The 24,583-nt window shown below is 36.5% G+C and overlaps 1 protein-coding gene across 2 annotated transcripts in view; it reads left to right on the top strand.

The window, feature by feature from the left end:
• Window positions 1-12,509, top strand: part of LOC134852883 (uncharacterized) — a 66,263-nt gene extending 53,754 nt beyond the window's left edge. The window contains exons 12-13 of one of the 2 annotated variants that reach the window (XM_063868727.1): window positions 9,818-9,974; window positions 12,162-12,509. In XM_063868727.1, coding sequence (XP_063724797.1) covers window positions 9,818-9,974; window positions 12,162-12,413 — 409 coding nt within the window. In that variant the 3' untranslated portion in view covers window positions 12,414-12,509. The remainder of the gene's footprint in view (window positions 1-9,817; window positions 9,975-12,161) is intronic. The other variant, XM_063868728.1, reaches the window with a different exon arrangement.
• Window positions 12,510-24,583: the final 12,074 nt, after the last annotated feature.

A 24,583-nucleotide genomic window follows, 5' to 3' on the forward strand; every position in this document is an offset into this window, starting at 1 on the left:
CTGTACCGTTGTCTGGAACTAAAATTTCGGGTAATCCGAAGATGGCTATCCAGTGTTCATAAAGGGTTGTGTAAGCGTAATAAGCGTTACAATGTGGTACTGGGTTAAGTGCTACATAATGTGTAAATGCGTCAACAATTATTATAATGTAGGAGTTTCCTTCAGATGATGGTGAAATTGGTCCTTTTGTATCGAATGAGATACGATGGTTAAAGTATAAACTTTGTCCTTTAAAATCTTGTTTTTGTGCTATTTGTTCTTGATTTGGATAAGGTTTTTTTAGCTGACATACTATACAATCATTGCATAGTACTTTTATCCAAATTGGTGCATTTGGGAAATAGAAATTTTGTATAAAATTTGAATATGTTTTTTCTGATCCAGAGTGTCCTTTAATGTTTTGTGTATGTGAAATGTTAAAAGCTATGAGAATCATACTTAAAGGGAGACAGGGAACTGTAGATTCATTTAATTGGTATTCTGGAAGGTCTGTGTTTTCATTAATTGTTGTATTATTAAATTTTCGAAAGTATCGGAGGAGTGTTTTATTTCCTAAAATTGTGGTATCTGCTTTTACGTGTTTAGTTTTGTATTTGTGCCATGATTTTAGTTGTCTAATTACTGGGTCAAGATTTTGATATTGTTTCAAGGTATTAATTGTAATTTTATCTGTTGGGGGGAGAAAAATGTTTTCAATTTCTAATTTAGATAAAGGAATTGTGTCAAGTGGTTCATGGAGGTCAAAAACTTGATTTCTTGTGTATTTTGAATCATTTGTTTGTGGTCTTGATAAATTTATTTTATCAGTTGGATTTTCTTTTTCAATTAACGGAAAAAAGTCTTTTTTATGCGAGTGTTGTTTTACTATTTTTTGTTGGGTGTAATTTTTTATCCATTGTGAGTATGGAATTGGTTTGAAAGTTGATGTTCCAAGTAGATCAACTTCGTAGTGGTTATTTTGGCAATCTAATTAAAGTGGGAAGTGTTGTAGGTTATTTATCTGTGATTGTTCAATGTCAGTTTTTACTGCATATTTGCATTCTAGTCGGGGTGATGTTTCGTTTTCTGCAAGGTAAAATTTTATATTCTTGGGTATTTCAACTGTAGTTTTTCGTGTAAGTAATTCAGGTGGTGTATTTCGACTTAATGTATCTGGTAATGCAAGATTCTTTCCTGCTGTCCAAACTATATGAAAGTTTGGAAATTTCATTAGAATTAATTGAAATCTATAAACTCGGTGATTTGGGTTTGACTTTTGTGTAAAGAGAAAAATGATTGGTTTGTGATCTGTGAATAGAACTGTTGGATGTTTTGATCCAAGTATCAGAAATTCATATTCTGAAAGTGTATAAATTATAGCTGTACATTCTCTCATTAAAGTTGAGAGTCGTAGCTCTGCTTGAGTGAATAATCGAGAATTTGCTGATATAAGGTTCATTTTATTTGTACCATTGTGTGATTGTAATAATGCTGCGCCGATGCCAAAAATTGAAACATCGCACATTGCAGAGAATGGTTGATTTGGATCTGGAATTGTATTTGAAATTTGTTCAGTTAGAAGTTTTTTAATTTCTTCAAATCGTGTTTGATGTTCTGTATTCCATTCAAAATTATTTTGTTGTCTGAGGATATTATAGAATGGTCTTAAATATAATTGCATTTTATAAACGTATTTGCTTAAAAAATTCAACATTCCAAGGAATTCTTGGATTTTCTTTTTGTTTGTTGGTGGTTGAAGTTTTTGAATAGCATCAATGCGTGATTTTAATGGAGTTATTGTCTTCCTTTCTATATTATGTCCTAAAAATGTCGTGTTAAAAAGAAGTGTGACTTATCGGGGGCGGCCTTCAGATTTTCGTTCTGAAGTATTTTGTGATAGTGTTCTAAAACTGTAAACATTTCTTCTTTTGTCTGTGATTGCATAAAAACATCGTCTAAATAAGTGATTGCGTTTTTCTTGAGTGTTAGTGGTCTAAAAATTTTGCTCATAAAAGCTGAAAATGCTGCTGGTCCTATGGATATTCCATAGAATAGGCGGTTGAATTCATATTGTTGATTTCCAATAACAAATTGTGTTAAACGTCGTGATTGTTCATCTAGTGGCATTTGATTGTATGCACTATTCATATCTGCGGTTGTAAAGGATTTTCCGTTTATTTTTGTTAAAATAACTTGTATTGGTTCAATAGGCCAATTGCATTTTGATTCGTCTATTAGTGAATTAAGATATCTAGCGTCTAAAACTATTTTTAATGATTCTTCTTTTGCTAAGATGATAACAGGGTTAATAAATGTGTTACCTTTTGGTTGTTCTTCTTTTTTTACCGGTGAGATAATTTTGTATTGCTCTAAAATATCGAGTAATCTGTTCACTTTATCGTGTAAATGAATTGGTACTTTACTTGCTCTTTGTTTTTTGAAAACTGCGTCAGGTTTTAACGGGAGATGTAGTGATGAACTGATTTTGCCAACATCAAATTTGGATGTTGCATAGACTGATGAAAATTTTATTAGCTGTTTGGCTAACTTATCAAATTCTTCTTGTGTTATTTGTGAATGTTGGAAGTTAAACATTGTTAAAAATTTCTGTTGATCCTCTGTATAGTTATTTATGTTGAAAGTAGGTTTGAAATATGGGGTTTTTGTGAAATAATCTGTATTTCTTTTTTCATTAATTATTAAATTGTTTTTGGATAGTTCTTCGTTAAGAATTGTGGATTGACAAATATCTAATAATTGGAGTATATTATTTACGCGGTATGCTTTTTCATGCATTGGTGATATTGTAGCGTTTGTTTCGCAATATCCTAAAAGTCCTAAGGGTAATGTTACTTGATACGGTGTATTGTTATATACATGTAACGAAATGATGTCTGAATTCGTATTTTTCAAATATTTTATGGATGAAATTGTGATTTTGAAAAACTTATGGATAGGTTTGAATTCAAAGTCTGACATAAAGAGTTGTTGTTTATTTTGATTTTTATCATATTGGTGAACTTGTTTTATTGAAAAGTTATATATGTTTCCTGATAGTGGTTTCAGGTGTTTCCGTTGTTGGTTATATATTGGGTAAAATTTTGAAAAGAATGGTGGTTGTTTATTTAATCTTTGAAAAAGTGTTAGAGCTGTATTTTTGTTTTTGTGTACTTATCTTTGATTAGTATTTTACTATTCAAGATGTTGATTGTTGGTATATATTTCGAGATAAATGTTATTCCAATGATATTGTGTTTAATATCAGTGATATGAAATATTTGTTTAAATGGCTTGTTTAAAATTTTATTTTGCTCCATTGTTCTTGTGGGGAGAAAAAATAATTGAACTTTTCCATAGTTTACTAATGTTGATCCTTGTGCTGTTGCTAGTTTACTGGAGGTTGCAAGAGGCGTTAATTTTGGGTGTAATGTTTTGATTTCATTCCATGTGGGAATGTTAATTATGTTTGATTCTGCTCCTGAATCAATTAAAAAATCAATTTCAAGATCTGGTGGTTGAAATTCTTTGTTTCTTGGACTTTCTAAAAGAAATGGTATTGTCCAAAATTTTTCTTTGGTTTGTTCTGTTTGTACATTTTGGTAGATGTGATGTGTATTCAAGCATTTTGTTTTGTCATTTTCATTGGGTTTATTTACAGTGTTAATTTCGTTAGTTTCTTGTGCCATTTGTGTAGTATGGATGGGTTCAATATAATAATTGTGAAGAAGTTCCAATTGATTTTCATATATATGTGATGAAAAAGGTTGTTCATATATAATAGGTTCGTAGTCGTTTTCGACTGCTATCATATTTATGGAGACAGTGTTTTCTGTATCACTTTCTGTGTCTGATGATCCACAGTTTATTTGATTTAGTTGTAGTTCGTTATTTCCTGTGTCGTCAATACCTGGGGGGTCTGATGTTGTTTCTTCATTTGATTGTACTTGATTAATATGTCTTTGATGTTTGGGTGTACTACTTCTGTAGCGATGTTTAGAATTATTATAATGGTTATTATTTCTATGTGGTGATTGAGAATAATTTTTATATTGATTATTATAACTTGAATGTCGATTTTGTGAATTATTTTGTGATCTGTTTTGATAATTATCGTTTGATCTGTGATATTTTGATCTGTTATATGAGTTATTTCTTGATCGATTGTTCGGGTAATTCTGATTTCAATTGTTCGAATAACTTCTATTTCGATTATTTGAATAGTTTCTATTTCTATTATATGATGAGTTTCGTGATTGATTGTTTGGATAGTTTTTATTTCTTGTGTTTGATTCGGAATTGGATCTAGAAACAAATTGTTTTGTATTTGAATTTGATCTGGAGTAGTTATTTTGACTATTTGGTCGATTATAATGATTTTGTTAAGAATTCTGTGTATTTTTTCGTTCTGGTGATCTTCCTCTATAAGTTGAGTTATATGGTGATTGATTCCTTGTGTAATTAGTATTGTTCGGAAGTGCTTTTCCTGAACTGTTGTTGCTGTATACATTTTTGTTTGGTAGATTTTGATCTTTCTTCATATATTGATAGAATGATTTATTTGGTTCTTTATATTTTTGAGGTTTGTTTTGGTTATCCTGTTGTTTTTGTCTACATTCAGAAATACTATGTCCGTATCGTCGGCAATAATTACACCATTTTTTGAAAGATGGTTTGCCTTTAAAGTTTGGGTGTTTTTCATAAATATTTAGTATTTCAGTGATTTTTTCAACGAGGTCTGTATCTGATTCCTGTATGTTATTGATATTTGTGGTGTTTGTTTCGATTCGATTAACATATTGTAATTTCAGATTTTCTGTTTCTTCAAGTTTCATTGTGATTTCCGCTTGCTCTAGTTTGTCTACTAGTTTTCGAAAATCGGGCTCTCGAATTGAGGAAGGATGGGATGCTCTCTTTTTTATTGCTATTTTCCTTAATTGGGGTGTTAAGGTCATCATTAAAATTTCTGTCATTTTTGTGTTTTTTTAGTCATGTGTATTTAATGAATATGCTTTTCGAAATAGTGTTTCGATACGTACTGCTAATTGTTTGATGGTTTCATTTGGTAATCTGCGAATTTCAATACATAAAACTCTTTGGTGTTGTTTATTTCTTTCGGAATCAAACATTTTTGAAAATTCTTGTGTAAATCTTTTCCAATTTGATTTTATTTCTATTGGCAATACTGAAAACCATTTTTGGGCTGCGCCATCTAAGGTTGTTTGTATCAACGCTGTGCGTCGATGTATCCAATTTTGATGTAGTGGTGTATTAATTGGTTCAGGTCCTATATTTAAAATTAAATTTGCTGTTACTGCATTTAAATAATCTTCTACAGAATATTCTGTGAATACCATTAATGGTTTGTTTGATGTTATTGATGATCCACCCATAAGGTATGGATTCATTGTCATTTGTAGTGATTCTGCGGCATTTGGCATTTGTGAAAAATTTGAAAGTTGATTTTTTGTTATTTCGTGTTGTTGAAGGTAATATGGGAGTGGTATTTCACTTTGCATTTGAGTTGGTTGATACGAGTGTGTGATCATTGGGTTTTGTGGCTGAATTGGTTGAAAAGATTGTGTATTAGTTGGGTTTTGCATTTGTATTGGTTGTTGATTTTGTGTATCTGTTGGATGTGAGAAAAAATTCTATGATATGTATATGGTTTTTGCACTCCTTGTCCGCGATATTCTTGAGTATATGGTGCAAAAATATCTGGTTGTAAATAATCATCATCAGATGATAAGTAATCCGTATGATGAGGTGCTTTTTTATTTTTATTTTGTTGAAAGAATGGGTAATTTTCACTACGATCCTGTGGAGGATGTGAATTAGTTTGAAAATTTACTGAGTTGGTTGTTGTCATTGGGTTATCCCAATATCGAGATCTTACTTGATTATTATTTTTTTTTTCGTGGGGGATAGTTTGTTTTTGATGAATGTGCGTAATTATAATTGTGTTCTGCAAAAGAGTTTCTTGTGAACGTTCTTCGTGTTTTTGACGGTACTGTCATAGGTCTATATGTTTGATAATCCATTTGTGAATATTGTGGAGCAACCGAGGGTTTAACGGTTGATTGTAAGGTTATGTGTGCTAGTAAAGAGTGTGTATTTTTTGGTGTAGTTAAATTTGGACGTATTGGTGAAATGCTTTGTTGTGTAGTTGTTGTTGTTTGGACGATTTCTTCATTTATAAAGTGTGATGGTGTTTGAATATCTTGATGTGTAAGATTCCTAGTTCCATTAAGGTTTTCATTGTGTATGACGGTTGAATTTAAACTGTTGTTTCGCGTATCAGGTAAAAATGGTGTTGCATCAATGGTTAATGGTACTACTCTTACATAATCTCTTTGATAAGATATTGTGCTTTTTGCTTGACTTGAGATTGATTGTGGGATGTTTATAAATGCATGATGAGACCATTCGGGGTCCCAAACGTAGTCTGACTGTTCTGTGATGGCAGTATCATCGTTTGAATTTTGAGGTCTGAAATTTTTTCTTGCTTGTGAAATTAAATCTATATTATGTGTGAAATAATCTATTGTAAACCATGCCAAAATTTTTTGTATGTCATATTTTGTATGTTGTGAAACTTCGTCTTTTGTGAAATTTTCTTTAATTATATGTAGGAAAGTTGAAAATAGTCTGATTTCATGTCGTACCTTTATATGTTTGGATGTCTCAATTGGTGAGATATTTGGAATTTCTGTTTTTTCTAATATTGAAATATAACTATATATTATTGCAAAAACTTCGTTAGTAAATATGGAGTTTGCTCTTTGTGAGTTATGATATTGTATGCTTTTAATATATTCTAAGATTACTTTTGAAAATTCTAAGTCAAGATCGTCTAAGTCAAGATCGTCAAGATATTTGCGGTGATTCGGATTTGGTGTGCTGAATTCTATGGTGTAGATTCCGTATTGTTGTGTTAAATTACATATATCTTTCAGATAATGTTCTATAATTTGTCTTTTGATTTTTACATCTGGGAATTCTGTTTTGCATGGGCTGATTCCGGGTTCAAACAAATTTAGGAGTAAATTTTTGCAAAAGTCATGCTGCCCTCTATTATCGGGTGCATCTACGAGGAAGGGGTAAATGTCGTCGTCATCTGGACTATCGTCACTTTGAGTGTGTTTGTGGCTCATTTTTTTGTTTAATGACTGTTAATAGATAACTATCGATGTGTCTAATTGGTTGATTCCAATTATACAAGTGTACTGGTTTGTGTTTATATTGCTTTTTTATTCTTCTTTTTCCTCTTTTTGATGAATTTGAAGTTGTTTCTGAGTCGGAAAAATATAGTTGATCGTGAATGGGATAATTTTTATCAATTGATTCTTTTAATTCATAGAGTTCATCTAAATTGCTGGCTTCTGACTGATTCTGAAAATGCGTTTCTATTTTTGAAAATCTTTTTCGTGTGATTTGTCTTTGTTTGTTTATTATTTTTCTTTTTATTGTTAGTCGTTTTGTTCTAATATATCCAACTGTTTGTGTATGAGGTGTTATTACAAGATCGTAATTTTTGTTATCTATTTCACAGTTGTGTAAAACGATTGTTTGTTTATTTCCTAGATTTTTGAATGACATAAGTTTTAGGATGAGGGATACAAAAAGTTGTAGATGATGTCTACTTTCTTAAACTGTTAGTCCTTACGATTTTTTGGTTAGCTTAACCTGGGTCTATTTGTTCAGGGTTGGAGAGAAAAGTATATCGATTCCGAAGAATGATTTTTTACTTTCTCGTGGCTAGTATAAGCTAAGGTGTTAACTTACTTAATCTTACTTAGGGGTAGTGATTGTGTTCAAGGGTTGGAGAATAGTAAATCGATCCACAAGGTTCAGGTATAATTAGAACGCGAGTAGTTCGTTAGATACTATTTTAAACTTACTAAGTCTAAGATTTATCCTGGGTCTGGTAAGAGGAGGGTTCAAGTGAAGGATGAATAACCGAAGTTCTTCACTGTTTATCCTAATTTGAATGGTTAGTTTTGTTGAAAAATTTCTATTAGTCTTGGGTTTTTTGGAAGGGTTGGATAGTGCATCGACGTTTGAGGTCGTTAGACACTTGCTAAGTGGGTGGGGGAGAACAAAATTGTTCTTTTTGATCCAAGGATTGGCCTTGATGATCAAGTTTTAAATTTAGTGAAAAAGAAAATTAATTAAGATCCAAGGATAAGCCTTGATGATCTGATTTTAAAATTAAGTGAATTTAAGTTTAAAATGGTTTAAATTTGTTTAAGAAAAAGATTTAGTTTTTTAATGATATTAGTGAGCTTATGATTGTTGTTATGTTTAGGTGATGAAGCTGGGACAACGGATGATTTTATGATTACTAACAATTTATTGTCATGCTACTAATTTTTGTTTTGATTTTCAATAAATATTTTCCAAACATGTTTTATATAATACTGCAGAATTTAGGAAAACGATCTGAGATCTTTTTATCAATCGTTATTGTCAATTAATAATTTTGTTTAGCGCCTGAAATGATCATGAAGATTGACTTCAAGATTTTATGTTTGCAAATGAAAATCTAAATTCATTGCTAATAAAATTCTAAATATAAAAGTTTATGTTGGCTTTTGCCGTACTATCATATAACTATATGGTAAGTTTCTACTTTGTCGTATGTCGTCTCTGGTTCGAGGTCTTCTTACGATTCCGGGTAGTTCTGTTATCGTTCGGAATATTGGCTCTGATCTATTGAGTCGTAGAGACATTTCGATTAAATTATCGTCGTATAACATTTTGAAAATGTTTTGTCTAAATTCTAATCTATTTTTGGTTAATTCTAAGCTATTAAGGTCTTGTTCGAGACTTATGGTCGCACCAGATGAGTTAGGACCGATGTGGTTAACTCATAGAGTAATTTCGGATAGGGTACACCGTCTGCTCGTCACGCTATCTTATTTTCGGCCGGATAGATTCGTGCAACTTGTTAGTCTAATACCGATCCTAATCTTACTCTTATACTATCTAGTCTCAGGTTGTTTAACTAGTCTCTGCTAGGCTCAATAGATCTAGGGTAAACTGGTTTATTGCGGCTGCTGAAGTTCTCTTGGAGAGGCAACTAATTTCTAAGTTAAATTCACATCTCTCTGGTGCTGAAATTACAAGTAATTTCAGCACTTACAAATAAGTGGGTTGTTAGTTAGATGGATCATGATTGGTTAATATTAAATACTTTACAGTGATAAAATATCTAATTTACCCAATCATAAAATATAGTTTAGATCAGGTTCCAAAAAGTACAGATGGCTCTTCTGGTTTTTCATGTAGCCTAAAAATATCCCATCTTATAAAATTCTTAGAAACAAAGTTTGTAAGAAATTGCAAGATTTTTATGAGAAAAAGTCTAAGATAGCGACTTTTGGTCCAAACCGACTTCAAGTATCGGTTTGGGGATTTCAATATCAGAAAGAGCGTGAACAAATTGAAATGAAAAATCGGAAACTAGAAAGAACGGTACAAAATTATCAGCTGTTTTCGAAGTATTAAAGCCCACAATCATTCGGAGCCGTCTTTTTTTCTTGAGGCGAATTATCTTTGCAGGAAATGGCCTTATATGAGCTGCTCAGCTCTTTACCGAGAGCTTCTATCTGATACCACAATTCAGGGGATTTAGCACACTAAATAACTGTTTTAGTGTTTTTGGTTGAGCTCAGAAAATCGACTTGGCTGACTGAAAAAAACGTAGCTTGTTTTTTGAATTTATACTCGCAAAATTTTTACAACCCCACCCCAATAATAAAAACTGGGATGATAGTTCAATGGCATAATAAAGTATATAATTTCTACAAGTTCACAACTGGTGAGATTTAGTTTTTAGGGCCCTGATGAAACATCTGTGGGGTTTCGTGGGCAAATGCAGACAGCTGTTGGGGAGGAGGGCCAGCTGGGCAGTGTGGAGGGGGAGGGAGTTCACATTCTCCTATTCCATCTCATTCGAGAACAGACAGTATCTGGACAAAGTGGGGTCAGATAAGGTCAAATTAAAATACACAATTTGCTTCATTCCCCCCTCTCACCCAACCCCACCTGGTTGCACCCCTATTTCATAGTGTAAGTAAGTTTTTGAACACTGATATCAAATCAGTGTTCAAAAACTGATATCAAATCAGTGTTCAAAAACTGATATCAAATCAGTGTTCAAAAACTTACATTGATATCAGTGTAAGTTTTTGAACACTGATACCAAGGTTCTGTTGCAATATTATAATTTATAAATCAAGAAAAGACAAAATGTTGTCAAAGTGGGGTCAGAAAGGGTCAAAATCGGGACTGAAAATAATCTCCCCTTGAATCATTTTAGGGAAGAGATCGTTCACTTGACTGAGTTCAAATCTGTATCATTCCATCAAAACTCTGCTTAAACATGTCGTACACTTCTTTAAGTTCGTTGGTGATCGTTGAAAAAAATTAATCAGAGCTTAACTTACTTTGCAAGACTGTGGATAATTATATATTCTTGCAAACTGCACGAAGAGTTAACTGCCTGGGAGACCACTATTGCACCTACATGTCCATTTTCAAGTGTCTCAGAGCGAAATTTATTGATTGAAAAATTTTGATACAACCAAAGAGGTCATGTCTCAAAATAAAAACTCGAATTTTTGAAATTTTCTGAAAATAAATTTTCTCTGATAATTGAAAAAAAAAATGCTTCCAAAAAAGAAAAGTTGAAACCTTATAAAATTCTTTGTGAAAAAAAACTTAATTTTTTTACATTGCGAGTTACTTAACGCAGTTTATCTGTGTGATAATTGCAACTTATATTCAAATTGTTTTGAAGTTACGTGCACTTTATGTAACAATTCTCTCAAACCAGTCAAATATGATGTGAAAACTTGATTTTTTATAAAATTTAAATTCTCAAATTTTTTGGGTTATGTTCGTAACCCAACGCATGTGGCAGAGAGCATATTACTCAAAAGTAGATTAAACAAATGTCTGATCATATTGCAATTACAATGCATCGGAAATAGCCTGAATTTGTTTATCTCAAATAAATGATAAAATGAAAGGATCAAACTTTTATATTTTCGCAAAAATTTTCAAAGGTGTTTTTTTTTGTTTTGAATTTTTAATCAATCATGCATTGATCAAGACATACAAAAACATGTCATACAAAGGTAAAAGGGCGCGTTTTTACAAGTTTTACCGAGAAAAAGGAAAAAAAACAACTTTTGTGTAATCCAGGACTACGTTATGCGCACAAGAAACTACTTTTTGCATGCAAAAATTTTTTTATAAGAAATGTTTATTTGAGTACTAACTTCGTTTTCTCTGATTGAAAAAAAAATGAGATAATTTTGAATTTACTGAGAGAAAAGCTTGCTGTCGTCATCAAAAAAATGTTGACTGTAGATTTTCCATGAATGAATGTTTTTTTATTAATGTCGATAAATCGAAATTTATGCCAAAACAAGGGAGTTTCTTTGAAAATTCGATGAAATCATTTTGGCAAAATGTATGAAATTGACATGATTAGTGATTGTTCATAGACTCAGTTTATGGAATTGAAGGATTAGCATTTTCGTTCTATGGAGGTTAACCCAGGTATAGTTTTGTTTTGGTCACACTGTAAAGAGTTCCTTTATCAGGTTCTAGTTAGACAACTGAAGAACGTTAGTTAAGAATGAGGTGTGTTTAAAAGCTACCAACTAATCTAATTATTCAATGTTAGGGTTAAAACGAAGTTAAAAGAAAAATTGATTTATCGGACAGTCTGATCAGTATGTTTTAGCTAATCGAAAGATCAATGGTGTCCTATATCGCTTTTGGACGGGTACTAATTAAAACATAAAGATAATAATAGGACTTCATTTTTAGAGTTCTGTATCAGCACTGCAGGACAGCAATATAAGACTGATGATATTTCACACACACACACACACACACACACACACACACACACACACACACACACACACACTCACACACAAACACACATACACACATACACACACACACCACACACACACATACACACACATCACCATTAGGCCAGAGACGGAAAGCATTGACTATAATTAAATGTCATTGGACTATAGTTGCCACTTATCTCTTTTGAGTCGCGAAAATCACGATCTAAACTATTTCGAGTGTCTCATTATTCGTCGTACCTTGTCATGGTTGCGGATTTTGTTTTAAAATTAATTTGTATATTCCAGACAGTGACGGAGGATCAAATGGACAACATTTTGGACAGCAGGCCTGTTGGATTTCTCTCTTTCAACACCTACCACCAACTGAAACACTCCCTGTTTCCGGCAAAAAGACCTGGATTCGACAACATAGTCGCCACCGAGACATTCTGCATACATTTGCATGAATTACCCACTGGCTTTGCACTTCGACAGAACAGGCGGATATCGGATAATGTATGGGATGCGTGTTATAGGAAAGGAATTTCTTTAGCATAATTGGAAATAGAAAAAAACAGCGACATTGAATTAATGTAGTTGTCAATTTTTGAGTTTATAATTTTTGTGAACTTATGTAAAGTTATAGTCAATACATCATTTAAAAGTCAGAGACTATTACGAGCATATATCATTAATTACTATATTCAAGGGTGGAGGCAAATCCAGGTTTTTTCAAGGGGTGGGGCGGGTTTTCAAAAAGTTTTGTACATTTTTTTTGGTCGACAAAATTTACTTTCCGAGCTCTCCCAAATTAATAAAAAACCTTATTTTGGCCAATTTTTGCAGGCGATTTTTAATAAAAACATGTCAAAAATGACTTGATGCTTTTTTTGGAAGGTTTACCAAAAAATCGCTTTTTTGACCAGCGCTCCCCCCTCAAAAATTGTATATATTGGCGCCTACTGCGCATTTAGAATTTTTAAGTGTCTGACGGCAAAAAAATGGATCCTTTAGGTGGTCAGTGGGTCGAATCCCAGAGGCACGGCGCCCGCACGAACGTCGATATTAAACTCTGATTTGTGCCGTATACGGTAACACGTTGTAGAAAGCTACAATTCCGACCACTCCTGTCCACTGGGAACTCGGTCCATAAGTGTGGCGTTAGTTTTTTTCTGGGCTCTTTTTCCTTTTCCCCCCACCTCACACGAGCTTCAATATATTAGTGTAACGAGTGGTTTTACGAGGTTGAGTATAGTATGAAGACCAAATATGTTTGTCGTGGCCTTATTAGTCTGTATGTAAATTTTCGTAACAATTGGACAATGTGGTCAACAAGTTTACATGTAAAAGTTTGCAGGTGGGGGGAGGGGGGGGGGGGGAAGGAAAAAGAGCCTTTTTCTGTGATTTTTTGTAATTTTTCACTCACTGGTGTAACCGAAGTCTTTCAATAGTTTGCTTCAGTGGATTCAGTGGCGGGTAATAGTTTTTCTTTGGTCTTTAACTGTTCTCCTATGGCGCGCCTGTAGCGTTTAAACTTTCTTTGATCGCGTCGGTCGCAATGATGATTTTTTTCTGGGTTGCGTACGCATCTACTCGGTCTTTTATGTCTGGAAATACCAAAATTTGGTCGCGGCAATCGTCAGGAAACACCCTTCTCAGGTCGCGGCAATGTGTCATCATAGTCTGATGCTTTAACCACATAATAATTGAGTACAAATATTCATACATTTCATCTTTGATTTCCTATACTTTTGGATACTTTTCTTCTAGATTGTTAGAAAAAACCAGTTTGGTCATAATTTCGACAAATTTATAAGCATCAAAAATTTATCTATGATACTCAACAGATAAGCACGAATTTACCGACTCAATATTTTTTTCAAACTATTTTGAAGCAAACTAATTGATCCCATCACCAGCCCAAGTCTAAAAGAATCAAATTCAATGATATATTACTTTATATTGCCTGATCTGTGTCTTAATCCTTCTACATCACAGTAAAATTGTCCAAAAAACTCATCTTGAAGATTTGAAGAACGTTTTTGAACAAAAAATGAAGCGTTAATTTTCCCGTTTTGTGGTAGAAACTAACGGATCTCTCAATTTAAACGACGATAATGTTAAAACAAAGCAACAAAAAAAACTTGATCTTGAACTGTTAAGCCAAAGAAAATTGATAGGTTGTGAAAACTTGACCCAAATGAAAGTGAACAATAGCTGAAATAATTAATAAAAATCAACCAAGTTTATGAACTTTTCTCAGGAAGTATTTAAAACTCATGAGACGAAACGAAAGTATAGTTATCAAACACATACACCCCACATGGGGTTAGATAAAACTCCCCACCCCTTTATATGGGCGTCCACAGACATTTCGTGATGATTTTTGACGATTGAAGTGAGATAGTAAGCCCAGCAAAAAACTCCTCGAAATGCATATCAATATGAAAGCGAAAACCTTTTTTTATATGACTATGGAGCACAAGCTGAAAAAAAATGAACAATCCTATGGTTCCCAGATTTGGTAGAGTAGAATTTTTTTTGCAGAAAAAAAGGAACTAGCACATAGCTAAGAACTGGTATGAGACAGGGTCTTCTAATGGTTTTTGGTAAACAAATCAAGTTAAGCTTCTTAATTTGCCAAAAATACAAAAACGCTGACCCAAAATAGTTAGCACGAAAAAATCACTGTTTTTGCATCAGTAATTGTGCCTTGTCTCGGTCCTTGTCTGAATGAAACAGCTGGCTAGGTGGGCGTCGAGTACGTCATTCTGTATATTTTTTTACTAAATTTTACAGTTTCATTTTCAGATTTTGATTGAAATCAACATAATATATGAATAAAAAGAGCCAAGAGACATTTTCAAGAAAAATTTCATAAAGCAAAATCAGTAGTCCCATCACCAGCCCGAGCTTGAAAAAATTTAAATGTTGTTTTACCAGATAAGGCCAGATAAATGTGCAACCTGCTCCCCATCGACTCGTCAAACCCCCACCAAGCTGAAACGATTGAGTTAAATCATTCTAGGTTATGAAAACTAGCAGAGACATACATCACATATAAGGTCAGACAAACTTCCCACCTCCTATAAGGGCGTACACAGACATTTCAGGATGATTTTTGATAACTGAAGAGAGATAACACGCACAGAAAAAAAAACACTCGAAATGCATTGCTATGTAAAAGTGAAAACCTACTTTGCATGACTAAAGAGCATGTCATCCCACAAACCAAAAAAAATCCAAAAATCATATCGTTCCCAGGTTTGGCAGAGAAGGAAATTTATTGTTTTTTTGGCAGAATAAGAAAACTAAATTACTTGTTTTTTGTTCTTGTCCAGTTGAATACCACCTGTAATTCAGAAATACGGTACAACATCAAGGGAAGCTCAAACTCAAACCTTGACGTGGACATTGATTCTGAATGCCTCTGCCACCCAGACAGAACGAACTAACCGATTACAACAAGCCAACAAATATCTCACAAGAATATCACTTTTTCCTACCAAAGTCTCAACAACGCACACTTTAAAGATTTTTTTTGGCAAACTAAAAATGTTAGCCTTCATAGACCATCACATTTCCATAGACCATCACATTTCCTAGAACGCTGACACAATAAAGTTAGCCCAAAAAATCAATGTTTGTACAATCAGTGTTTCTGCCTTGTCGCGGCCTTGAGATAGATCGTTTTGAGTAGCATGCTGATTGATGACAATCCGGTTTATGCTTAAAGTAACCGAAATCATCGGGAAATACAATTCAACAAAAAATACCGAACTGGCATAAACTTTGGTTTTCAGAAGAAGAATTGAAAATCAAAAAACAAATTTTGAAAATTATGAGGCTCCAGTGTTAGAGCAGCCCCTGAAAAAATTTCTCTGAAATTTGTTTCGAGCATCCAGTTTGATTGTTCTCAATCACTGTTTTTTGATCACCAGAAAAATCAAAATCAAAAACTTGGTTTTCCTCGCTATGATTTCTAGAGAGATCAACCTCGCCAACTAACAGAGCGAGAAAAGGTGAGAGCTAACGGTCAGCTGGGTCAGCTCTCTTGTCTGAGAACTGCACTTTTCTCGTTCGGTGGACCATATTTCCGCCTCGTCTCGGTCAAGAGCTAGGTCTGTTTTGGGTAGCTTGTTGATTTTCAGCATTTCGGATTATACGCAAACTAACCGTAATTATTGGAAAAACAAGTCATCAAAGAAAAACGAACTGCAAATTGTTTTAGTATTTGAAAACAGAATTCAAGCTATATGAAAAATGAAAACTATATGGTATCAATTAAAAAACAGCCCCTGAAAAACTTTTAAAGCAGTGCCTGAAAAAAGCAGCGCCATGAAAACTATATGGTATCAATTATAAAGCAGCGCCTGAAAACCTATAAAGCAGCGCCTGCAGAACAATTATAAAGCAGCGCCTGAAAAACTACAAAGCAGTGCCTGAAAAACAGTTATGAAGCAGCGCCTGCTCGTTATTATTTCTAGCGAAAAAATTTAGAAAAGTTTTCACGAAAAGCTCCGACGAAAACAACCTTCACAACAATTAAACTTCATTTCTACAAAAAGTATTTCTATCTCCGCAAAAAAAAATTAAATCATAAAAAACGAACTATGTTCTTTCGGTAAAAAAAACAGCTAGAGTTGCATCTGGGATGCTAAAAAATTTTCCATAAAACAATTCATTAGCCCTAAAAAAACTCAAATAAAATCCCATTAAGATACAGAACTGAAACAACCAATAAATTCGATTGATGAAAAAATTGATTTTAAAATCATATCACATAAGTTTGAAACCGTTTCAATGCACAAAAGGCGAAAGAACTGCACTCGTTCATCTTGATCAAAAAATGAACGGATAATCAAGGGACTACCAAGAAACCAAAATCGTCTCGATATAAACTACTAAATGATTTTTCACGCTACCCGCACCGGAGTTCCATAATGAATGGATTTTATTGTCATTTTATAGACAGTCTCTATAGAAGGCAAAAAATTGATTAAACATGATTTATGTTGTTACTATTTTTCTGAGCAATATAACCTCTAAATCAGCGATTATAATCGACTTTAATCGATTCTCTTTGAGAAAAAACCAACGCGTTTTTGTTCACAACATAATCTATTTTTAATCCATTCTCATGGATTTTTACCCAGTCTTTCCGTCTCTAATTTTAGTTTCTGGATGTGAGCGGGTGTTACCTCTGATTACAAAATTTTATTTACTAATTTAGGTTTTTTTTTTCAATCTTAACTTCCAATTTTTCGAAAAAAAAAACAAATAATAGCCTGGCACTTTATAATTGCCAAAAAACAAGAAAAAACCGATCATTTTTATGTTGATATTCTAGTAGAAATGACTAATAATTTCATGAAAAAAATTGTATTAGTCTCGCCAGGATCCTGGGATTCTATCCTTGGGTCCTAATTAATCACCTCTGTTTTACCCGCGATCGGATGCTTGGACATTCTCGGAATCTTCATTTGAAATTATTGGTCGGGTCGGGCAGTCATTGTAGTTAATAGTTTGTGGCAAGCAAAAACACTCGTTAAAAGCTTCAGATTTGACTTGTTATTTACTGGGGCGCATTGAATTATATACCTTAAAATCTTTGAAAAAGCTTCTTTGTTTCAGAAAACCATTTACCATTTTCACTGCCCAGTCCGACCAACCAATTTTCAGTTGTATTATTTTCAACTTATTTTCGGTGTAGAGTGGACTGTTTTGAGTTTTCTGCGACATGAGAAAAAGTGTGAAACCTAAATATCCGCTATATTACGGAGTTTAAGTTAACATTTTAAAAAAATTACGGAAATGTGTGTCAGCCTAGATATCATTAAGGAAGAAACATAACTCATTACAAATAGACTTCATTTTTTAAACAGCTTGCTACAACATAATCAAAAGAGTGTTATTAGCTTCAGATCAAAATGGCCTTTATACCCCCAGGTCGAGGTCCGCGATTTAAGAAAAGACTTTGTAAGTCTCGCCGCATGCCGTTTTCAGACTGGATTTAGCAGTCACGCCGCAAGCTTAAGTCGCACCCTCAGTCTTTTTTAAAAGTCCACTGCCATTGTTTTCAAGTCGCGCCGTCAGTTTTTTTGTAAGTCTCGGTTTCAGTCTTTTCGGAAGTCGTGCCGCATGCCGAGTTGAAAAGTCGTCTCTTTTTTTAAGTCGCGCCGTCAATTTTTTCTTCAGTCGCACCATCACTTTTTCCTTAAGCCGCGCCGTTAGTCTTTTGTTGAGTCGCGCCGTCAATTTTTTCTTAAGTCGCGCCATCAGTCTTTTTTTAGGTGGCGGCGCTCAAGTGTTTTCTTAACTCGCACTATCAGTTTTTTTCTTAACTCGCGCCGCTCAAGTCTTTTCTTAAGTGACGCCGCTCAAGTCTTTTCTTAAGTCAAGCCGTCAGTTTTTTTGTAAGTCTCGGCGTCGGTCTTTTTGGAACTCGCGCCGTCAGTTTTTTCTTGATTCGCACCGTCATTTTTTTCTCAAGTCGCGCCATCAACCTTTTCTTAGGTCGCGGCCTTCAAGTGCTTTCTTAAGTCTTGTTGTCAGTTTTTTTAAAGTCGCGCTGCCAGTTTTTTCTTAAATCGCACCGCTTAAATTTTCTTACGTCGCGCCGCCAGTTTATTTTATTATTAAATTGCGTCAGTCTCTTCGTATGTGGCGCTGTCAGCCCTTTCGTAAAACACGGCTTAAGTATTTTTGTAAGTCGCGCCGTCAGTTTTTTGTTGAGTCGCGGCGCTCAAGTGTTTTCTTAAGCCACGCCGCCAGTTTAATTTATTAAATTGCGTCAGTCTTTTTTTAAGTGGCGCTGTCAGCCCTTCCGTAAGTCACGGCTTAAGTCTGTTCGTACGTCGCTGCTTCGGTCTTTTCGTAAGTCGCGCCGTCACTATTTTCCTAAGTCGCACCGCCTATATTTTTTCATGAGTCTGGGCATATGTCCTTTCTTAAGCCGCGCCGTCATTATTTTATTGAGTCGCGCCGCCAGGTTTTCTTAAGTCGCGCCATCAGTCTTCTCTTAAGTCGCGCCGCTCAAGTTTTTTCTTAATTCGCGCCGTCAATTTTTTTGTAAGTCTCGGCTTCAGTCTTTTTAGAAGTCGTGCCTTCTTTCTTTCCTAAGTCGCGCTGTCAGTTTTTTCTTGAGCCATGCCATCAATCTTTTCTTGAGTCGCACCTTAACTCTTTTCTTTTAAGTCGCGCCCTCAGTCTTTTCTTAAGTCGCGGCGCTCAAGTGTTTTTTTAAGTCGCGCCGTCAGTCTTTTCTTAGCTGGCGCTGTCAACCCTTTCGTAAGTCACAGCTTAAGTCTTTTTGTAAGTCGCGACGTCAGTTTTTTCTTAAGTCGCGACGCTCAAGTGTTTTCTTAAGCCGCGCCGTCAGTTTTTTCTTAAGTCGCGCCGCTTAAGTCTTTTCGTAAGTCGCGCCGCCAGTTTTTTTAATTAAAATGCGGCAGTCTTTTCTTAGGTGGCGCTTCACCCCTTCCGTAGGTCACGGCTTAAGTCTGTTCGTAAGTTGCTGCTTCGGTCTTTTCGTAAGTCGTGCCTTATGTCTTTCTTAAGTCGCGCCGTCAGTTTTTTCTTGAGTCGCGCCGTAACTCTTTTTATTAAGTCGCGCCATCAGTCTTTTCTTAAGTCGCGGCGAACGAGTGTTTTCTTAAGTCGCGCCGTCAGTCTTTTCTTAGCTGGCGCTGTCAACCCTTTCGAAAGTCACAGCTTAAGTCTTTTTGTAAGTCGCGACGTCAGTCTTTTCTTAAGTCGCGACGCTCAATTGTTTTCTTAAGCCGCGCCGTCAGTTTTTTCTTAAGTCGCGCCGCTTAAGTCTTTTCGTAAGTCGCGCCGCCAGTTTTTTTAATTAAAATGCGGCAGTCTTTTCTTAGGTGGCGCTTCACCCCTTCCGTAGGTCACGGCTTAAGTCTGTTCGTAAGTTGCTGCTTCGATCTTTTCGTAAGTCGTGCCTTATGTTTTTCTTAAGTCGCGCCATCAGTCTTTTCTTAAGTCGCGGCGAACGAGCGTTTTCTTAAGCCGCACCGTCAATTTTTTCTTAAGTCGCACCGCATAGGTCTTTTCGTAAGTCGCGTCGCCAGTTTTTTAAATTGAAATGCGGCAGTCTTTTCTTAGGTGGCGCTTCAGCCCTTCCGTAAATCACGGCTTAAGTCTGTTCGTAAGTCGCTGCTTCGGTCTTTTCGTAAGTCGTGCCTTATGTCTTTCTTAAGTCGCGCCGTCAGTTTTTTCTTAAGCCGCGCCATCAATCTTTTCTTGAGTCAAGCCGTAACTCTTTTTATTAAGTCGCGCCGTCAGTCTTGTCTTAGGTGGTGCTGTCAACCCTTTCGTAAGTCACAGCTTAATTCTTTTTTTAAGTCGCGACGCTCAAGTGTTTTCTCAAGCCGCACCGTCAATTTTTTCGTAAGTCGTGCCACCAGTTTTTTTAAACTGAAATACGGCAGTCTTTTCTTAGGTGGCGCTTCAGCCCTTCAGCTGATGCGGTCTTTTCGTAAGTCGCGCCCTCAGTCTTTTCTTAAGTCGCCCCGCTTATGTATTTTCTTGGGTCGGGGCATCTGTACTTTCTTAAGTCGCGCCATCGTTCTTTTATTGAGTCGCGCCGTCAGTTTTTTTCTTAAGTCGCGCCATCAGTCTTTTCTTAAGTCCCGTTGCTCAAGTGTTTTCTTAAGTTGCGCCGTTAATCTTTTCTTAAGTCGCGCCGCTTAAGTCTTTTCTTAAGTCGCGCCGTCGGTCTTTTCTTAAGTCGCGCGAGCAGTCTTTTCTTAAGTCGCGCGAGCAGTCTTTTCTCAAGTCGCATTGCACAAGTTTTTCTTAAGTCGCACCGCTTAAGTCTTTTTTTAAGTCGCGGCGTCAGTCTTTTTTAAGTCGCGGCGGCAGTTTTTTAAATTGAAATGCGGCAGTCTTTTCTTAGGTGGCGCTTCAGCCCTTCCGTAAATCACGGCTGAAGTCTGTTCGTAAGTCGCTGCTTCGGTCTTTTCGTAAGTCGTGCCTTATGTCTTTCTTAAGTCGCGCCGTCAGTTTTTTCTTAAGCCGCGCCATCAATCTTTTCTTGGGTCAAGCCGAAACTCTTTTTATTAAGTCGCGCCGTCAGTCTTGTCTTAGGTGGTACTGTCAACCCTTTCGTAAGTCACAGCTTAAGTCTTTTCTTAAGTCGCGACGCTCAAGTGTTTTCTCAAGCCGCGCCGTCAATTTTTTCGTAAGTCTTGCCGCCAGTTTTTTTAAACTGAAATACGGCAGTCTTTTCTTAGGTGGCGCTTCAGCCCTTCAGCTGATGCGGTCTTTTCGTAAGTCGCGCCCTCAGTCTTTTCTTAAGTCGCCCCGCTTATGTATTTTCTTGGGTCGGGGCATCTGTACTTTCTTAAGCCGCGCCATTGTTCTTTTATTGAGTCGCGCAGTCGGTTTTTTTCTTAAGTCGCGCCATCAGTCTTTTCTTAAGTCCCGTTGCTCAAGTGTTTTCTTAAGTTGCGCCGTTAATCTTTTCTTAAGTCGCACCGCTTAAGTCTTTTTTTAAGTCGCGGCGTCAGTCTTTTTTTAAGTCGCGGCGTCTGTCCTTTATAAGTAGCCATATCAGTTTTTTCTTAAGTCGCAGCGGCTGTACTTTCCTACTTCGCGCCGTCAGTCTTTTCTTAGGTCGCGCTGTCAGTCTTCTTATAGGTGGCGCCGTCAGCCTTTTCGTAAGTCACGGCTTCGGTCTTTTCGTAAGTCGCGGCTTCGGTCTCTTTAAAAGGCGCGCCGTCAGTCTTTTCTTAAGTCACGCCGTCGGTCATTTCTTAAGTCGCGCCGCTTATGTCTTTTTTTTGGGTCGCGGCATCTGTTCTTCGTTAAGCCGTGTCTTCAATTTTTTGTTGATTCGAGTCTTTCTCCGTCGGTCTTTTCTTAAGTCTCGTCAGAAGTCTTTTCTTGAGTCGCAACGCACAAGTGTTTTCTAAAGGCGCGCCGCTTGAGTCCTTTCTTGGGTCGCAGCATCTAACCTTTCTTGAGCCTCGTCGTCAATCTTTTCTTTAGTCGCGTCGTCAGTCTTTTCTTAAGTCGTGCCATTAGTCTATTCTTGAGTCGCGGCACTCAAGTGTTTTCTTAGGTCGCGCCGTCAGTCTTTTCCTAAGTCGCTCCGTCGTTCTTTTCTTAAGTCGCGCCGTCAGGTTTTTCGTAAGTCACGGCTTCAGTCTTTTCGTAAGTCTCTGCTTCAGTTTTTTCGTAAGTCGCGCCGTCAGTCTTTACTTAAGTCGTGCCGTCAGTCTTTTAGCAATTCACTGCTTCAATCTTTCGGAAGTCGCTGCTTCAGTCTTTTCGTAAGTCGCGCCGTCAGTCTTTTCTTAAGTGACCCCGTCAACTTTTTCATAACTCTCTCCGTCATTCTTTTCATTGGTCGCGTCGTCAGTCTTTTCTTATGTCACGGCTTCAGTCTTTTCCTAAGTCGCTACTTCAGTCTTTTCGTAAGTCGCGCAGCCAGTCTTTTCTTAAATCACTCCGTCAGATTTTTCTTAAGTCGCGCCGTCATTCTTTTCTTAAGTCGTGCCATCGTTTTTTCTTAAGTCGCGCTGTCAGGGCTATCAAAAGTCACGGCTTCAGTCTTTTCTTAAGTCTCTGCGTCAGTCTTTTTGTAAGTTGCGCAGTCAGTCTTTACTTAAGTCGCGACGTCAATCTCTTCTTAAGTTACACCGTCAGTTTTTTCTCAAATCTCGCCGTCATTCTTTTCGTAATTCGTGCCGTCATTCTTTTCTTGAATCGCGCCAAAAGTTTTTTTTCTTAAGTCGCACCGTCACTCTTTTCTAGATCACGCCTTCATTTTTTTCTTAAGTCGCGCCATCAGACTTTTATCAGGTCGCCCCACCAGTCTTTTCGTAAGTCGCGCCGTCATTCTTTTCTTAAGTCTTGCCGTCAATCTTTTCTTAAGTCGCACCGTCACCCTTTTCTAAGTCACGTCGTCATTTTTTGCGTGAGTCGCGCCGTCAGTCTTTTCTTAGGTCGCGCCACCAGTTTTTTTTAAGTCGGGGCGTCTTAATGGGTTCAAAATTTTGGTCGTCCACTAAAAAAAGCTCAAAAACAAAAAAAAATGATTTTAAATTATCATCAGAGTATATTGCCCAAATTTTAACGAATGCTTTTTGAGTTTTGAGTGACAAATTTGGAAAATTAAAAATTCCACTGTAAAAGGCAAAATCAAAAGGCAATAAAAACTCTTTTTAAGAAAAATTAGTAGATATTTGGTAACCGGCAAATCATTCTCATTATTACTTCTCAATTTAAAAAATCTGGTAGAGTTGATAAAATAGTAAACACTTTAAAGATTAATTTTTGCTACCTTCAGTCTTTTTTTTAAACCCACCGCAGTTTTTTTTAAGTCGCGCCGTCAATCTTCTCGGAAGTCGCGCCGTCAATTTTTTCTTCCGCTGCGCCGTCAGTCTTCTCTTATCTCGCGCCACTGGTTTCTTCATAATTCGCGGCGTCTGTCTTTTCTTAAGTCACGGCGTCGGTCTTTTCTCAAGTCGCGCCGTCAGTCTTTTCTTAAATTGCGCCATAAGTCTTTTCGTAAGTCATGGCCTCAGTCTTTTCTTAAGTCGCGCCTTCAACCTTTTCCTAATGCACGCCTCCAGTTTTTTCTTAAGTCGCGCCTTCAACCTTTTCCTAATGCACGCCTCCAGTTTTTTCTTAAGTCGCGGCGTCTGTCTTTTCTTAAGTCACGCCATCAGTCTTTTCTTAAATTGCGCCATCAGTCTTTTCTTAAGTCACGGCCTCAGTCTTTTCTTAAGTCGCGCCGTCAATTTGCTGTTAAGTCGCGCCATCAGTTTTTTGTTAGGCCACGCAGTCGGTTTTTTCTTAAGTTGCACCGTGAGTTTTTTCTCGAGTTGCGCCACCACTCTTTTTTTAAGTCGCAGCATCTGTCCTTTCTAAGTCGCGGCGTTACTCTCTTCGTAAGTCGCGTGCCGTCAGTCTTTTCGTAAGTCACGTATTCAGTCTTTTCGAAAGTCGCGGCTTAAGTCTTTTCTTAAACTGCGCCATCAATTTTGTTCTTACTTCGCGGCGTCTGTCCTTTCTTAAGTCGCAGCGTTTGTCTTTTCTTAAGTCGCGCCGTCAGCGTTTTCTTAAATTGCGCCATCAGTCTTTTCGAAAGTCGCGGCTTAAGTCTTTTCTTGAGTCGCACCGTCAATCTTTTCTTAGGCCACGCCACCAGTTTTTTCTTAAGTCGCGTTGTCTGTCCTTTCTTGTGTCACGGCGTCAGTTTTTTCTTAAGTTGCGCCGGCAGTCTTTTCTTAAATTGCGCCAACAGTCTTTTCGTAAGTCACGGCTTCAGACTTTTCTTAAGTCGCGCCGTCAATCATTTCTGAAGTCGCGCCGTCAATTTGTTCATAAGTCGCGCCATCAGTTTTTTCTTAGGTCACGCCGTCAGTTTTTTATTAAATCGCACCGTCGGTCTTTTCTTAAGTCGCGCCACCACTCTTTTCTTAGGTTGCTGCGTCTGTCCTTTCTTAAGTCGCGGCGTTACTCTCTTCGTAAGTCGCGCGCTGTCAATCTTTTCGTAATTCACGTCTTCAGTCTTTTCGAAAGTCGCGGCTTCAGTCTTTTCTTAAGTCGCGCTGTCAGTCTTTTCTTAAATTGCGCCATCAGTCTTTTCGTAAGTCATGGCCTCAGTCTTTACTTAGGTCGCGTCGTCAATCTTTTCTTAAGCCACGCCACCAGTTTTTCTTAAGTCGCGGCGTCTGTCCTTTCTCAACTCGCGCCGGCAGTCT

Source organism: Symsagittifera roscoffensis, chromosome 8 (assembly GCF_963678635.1).
Source record: "Symsagittifera roscoffensis chromosome 8, txSymRosc1.1, whole genome shotgun sequence".
Taxonomy (NCBI): Eukaryota; Metazoa; Xenacoelomorpha; order Acoela; family Convolutidae; genus Symsagittifera; species Symsagittifera roscoffensis.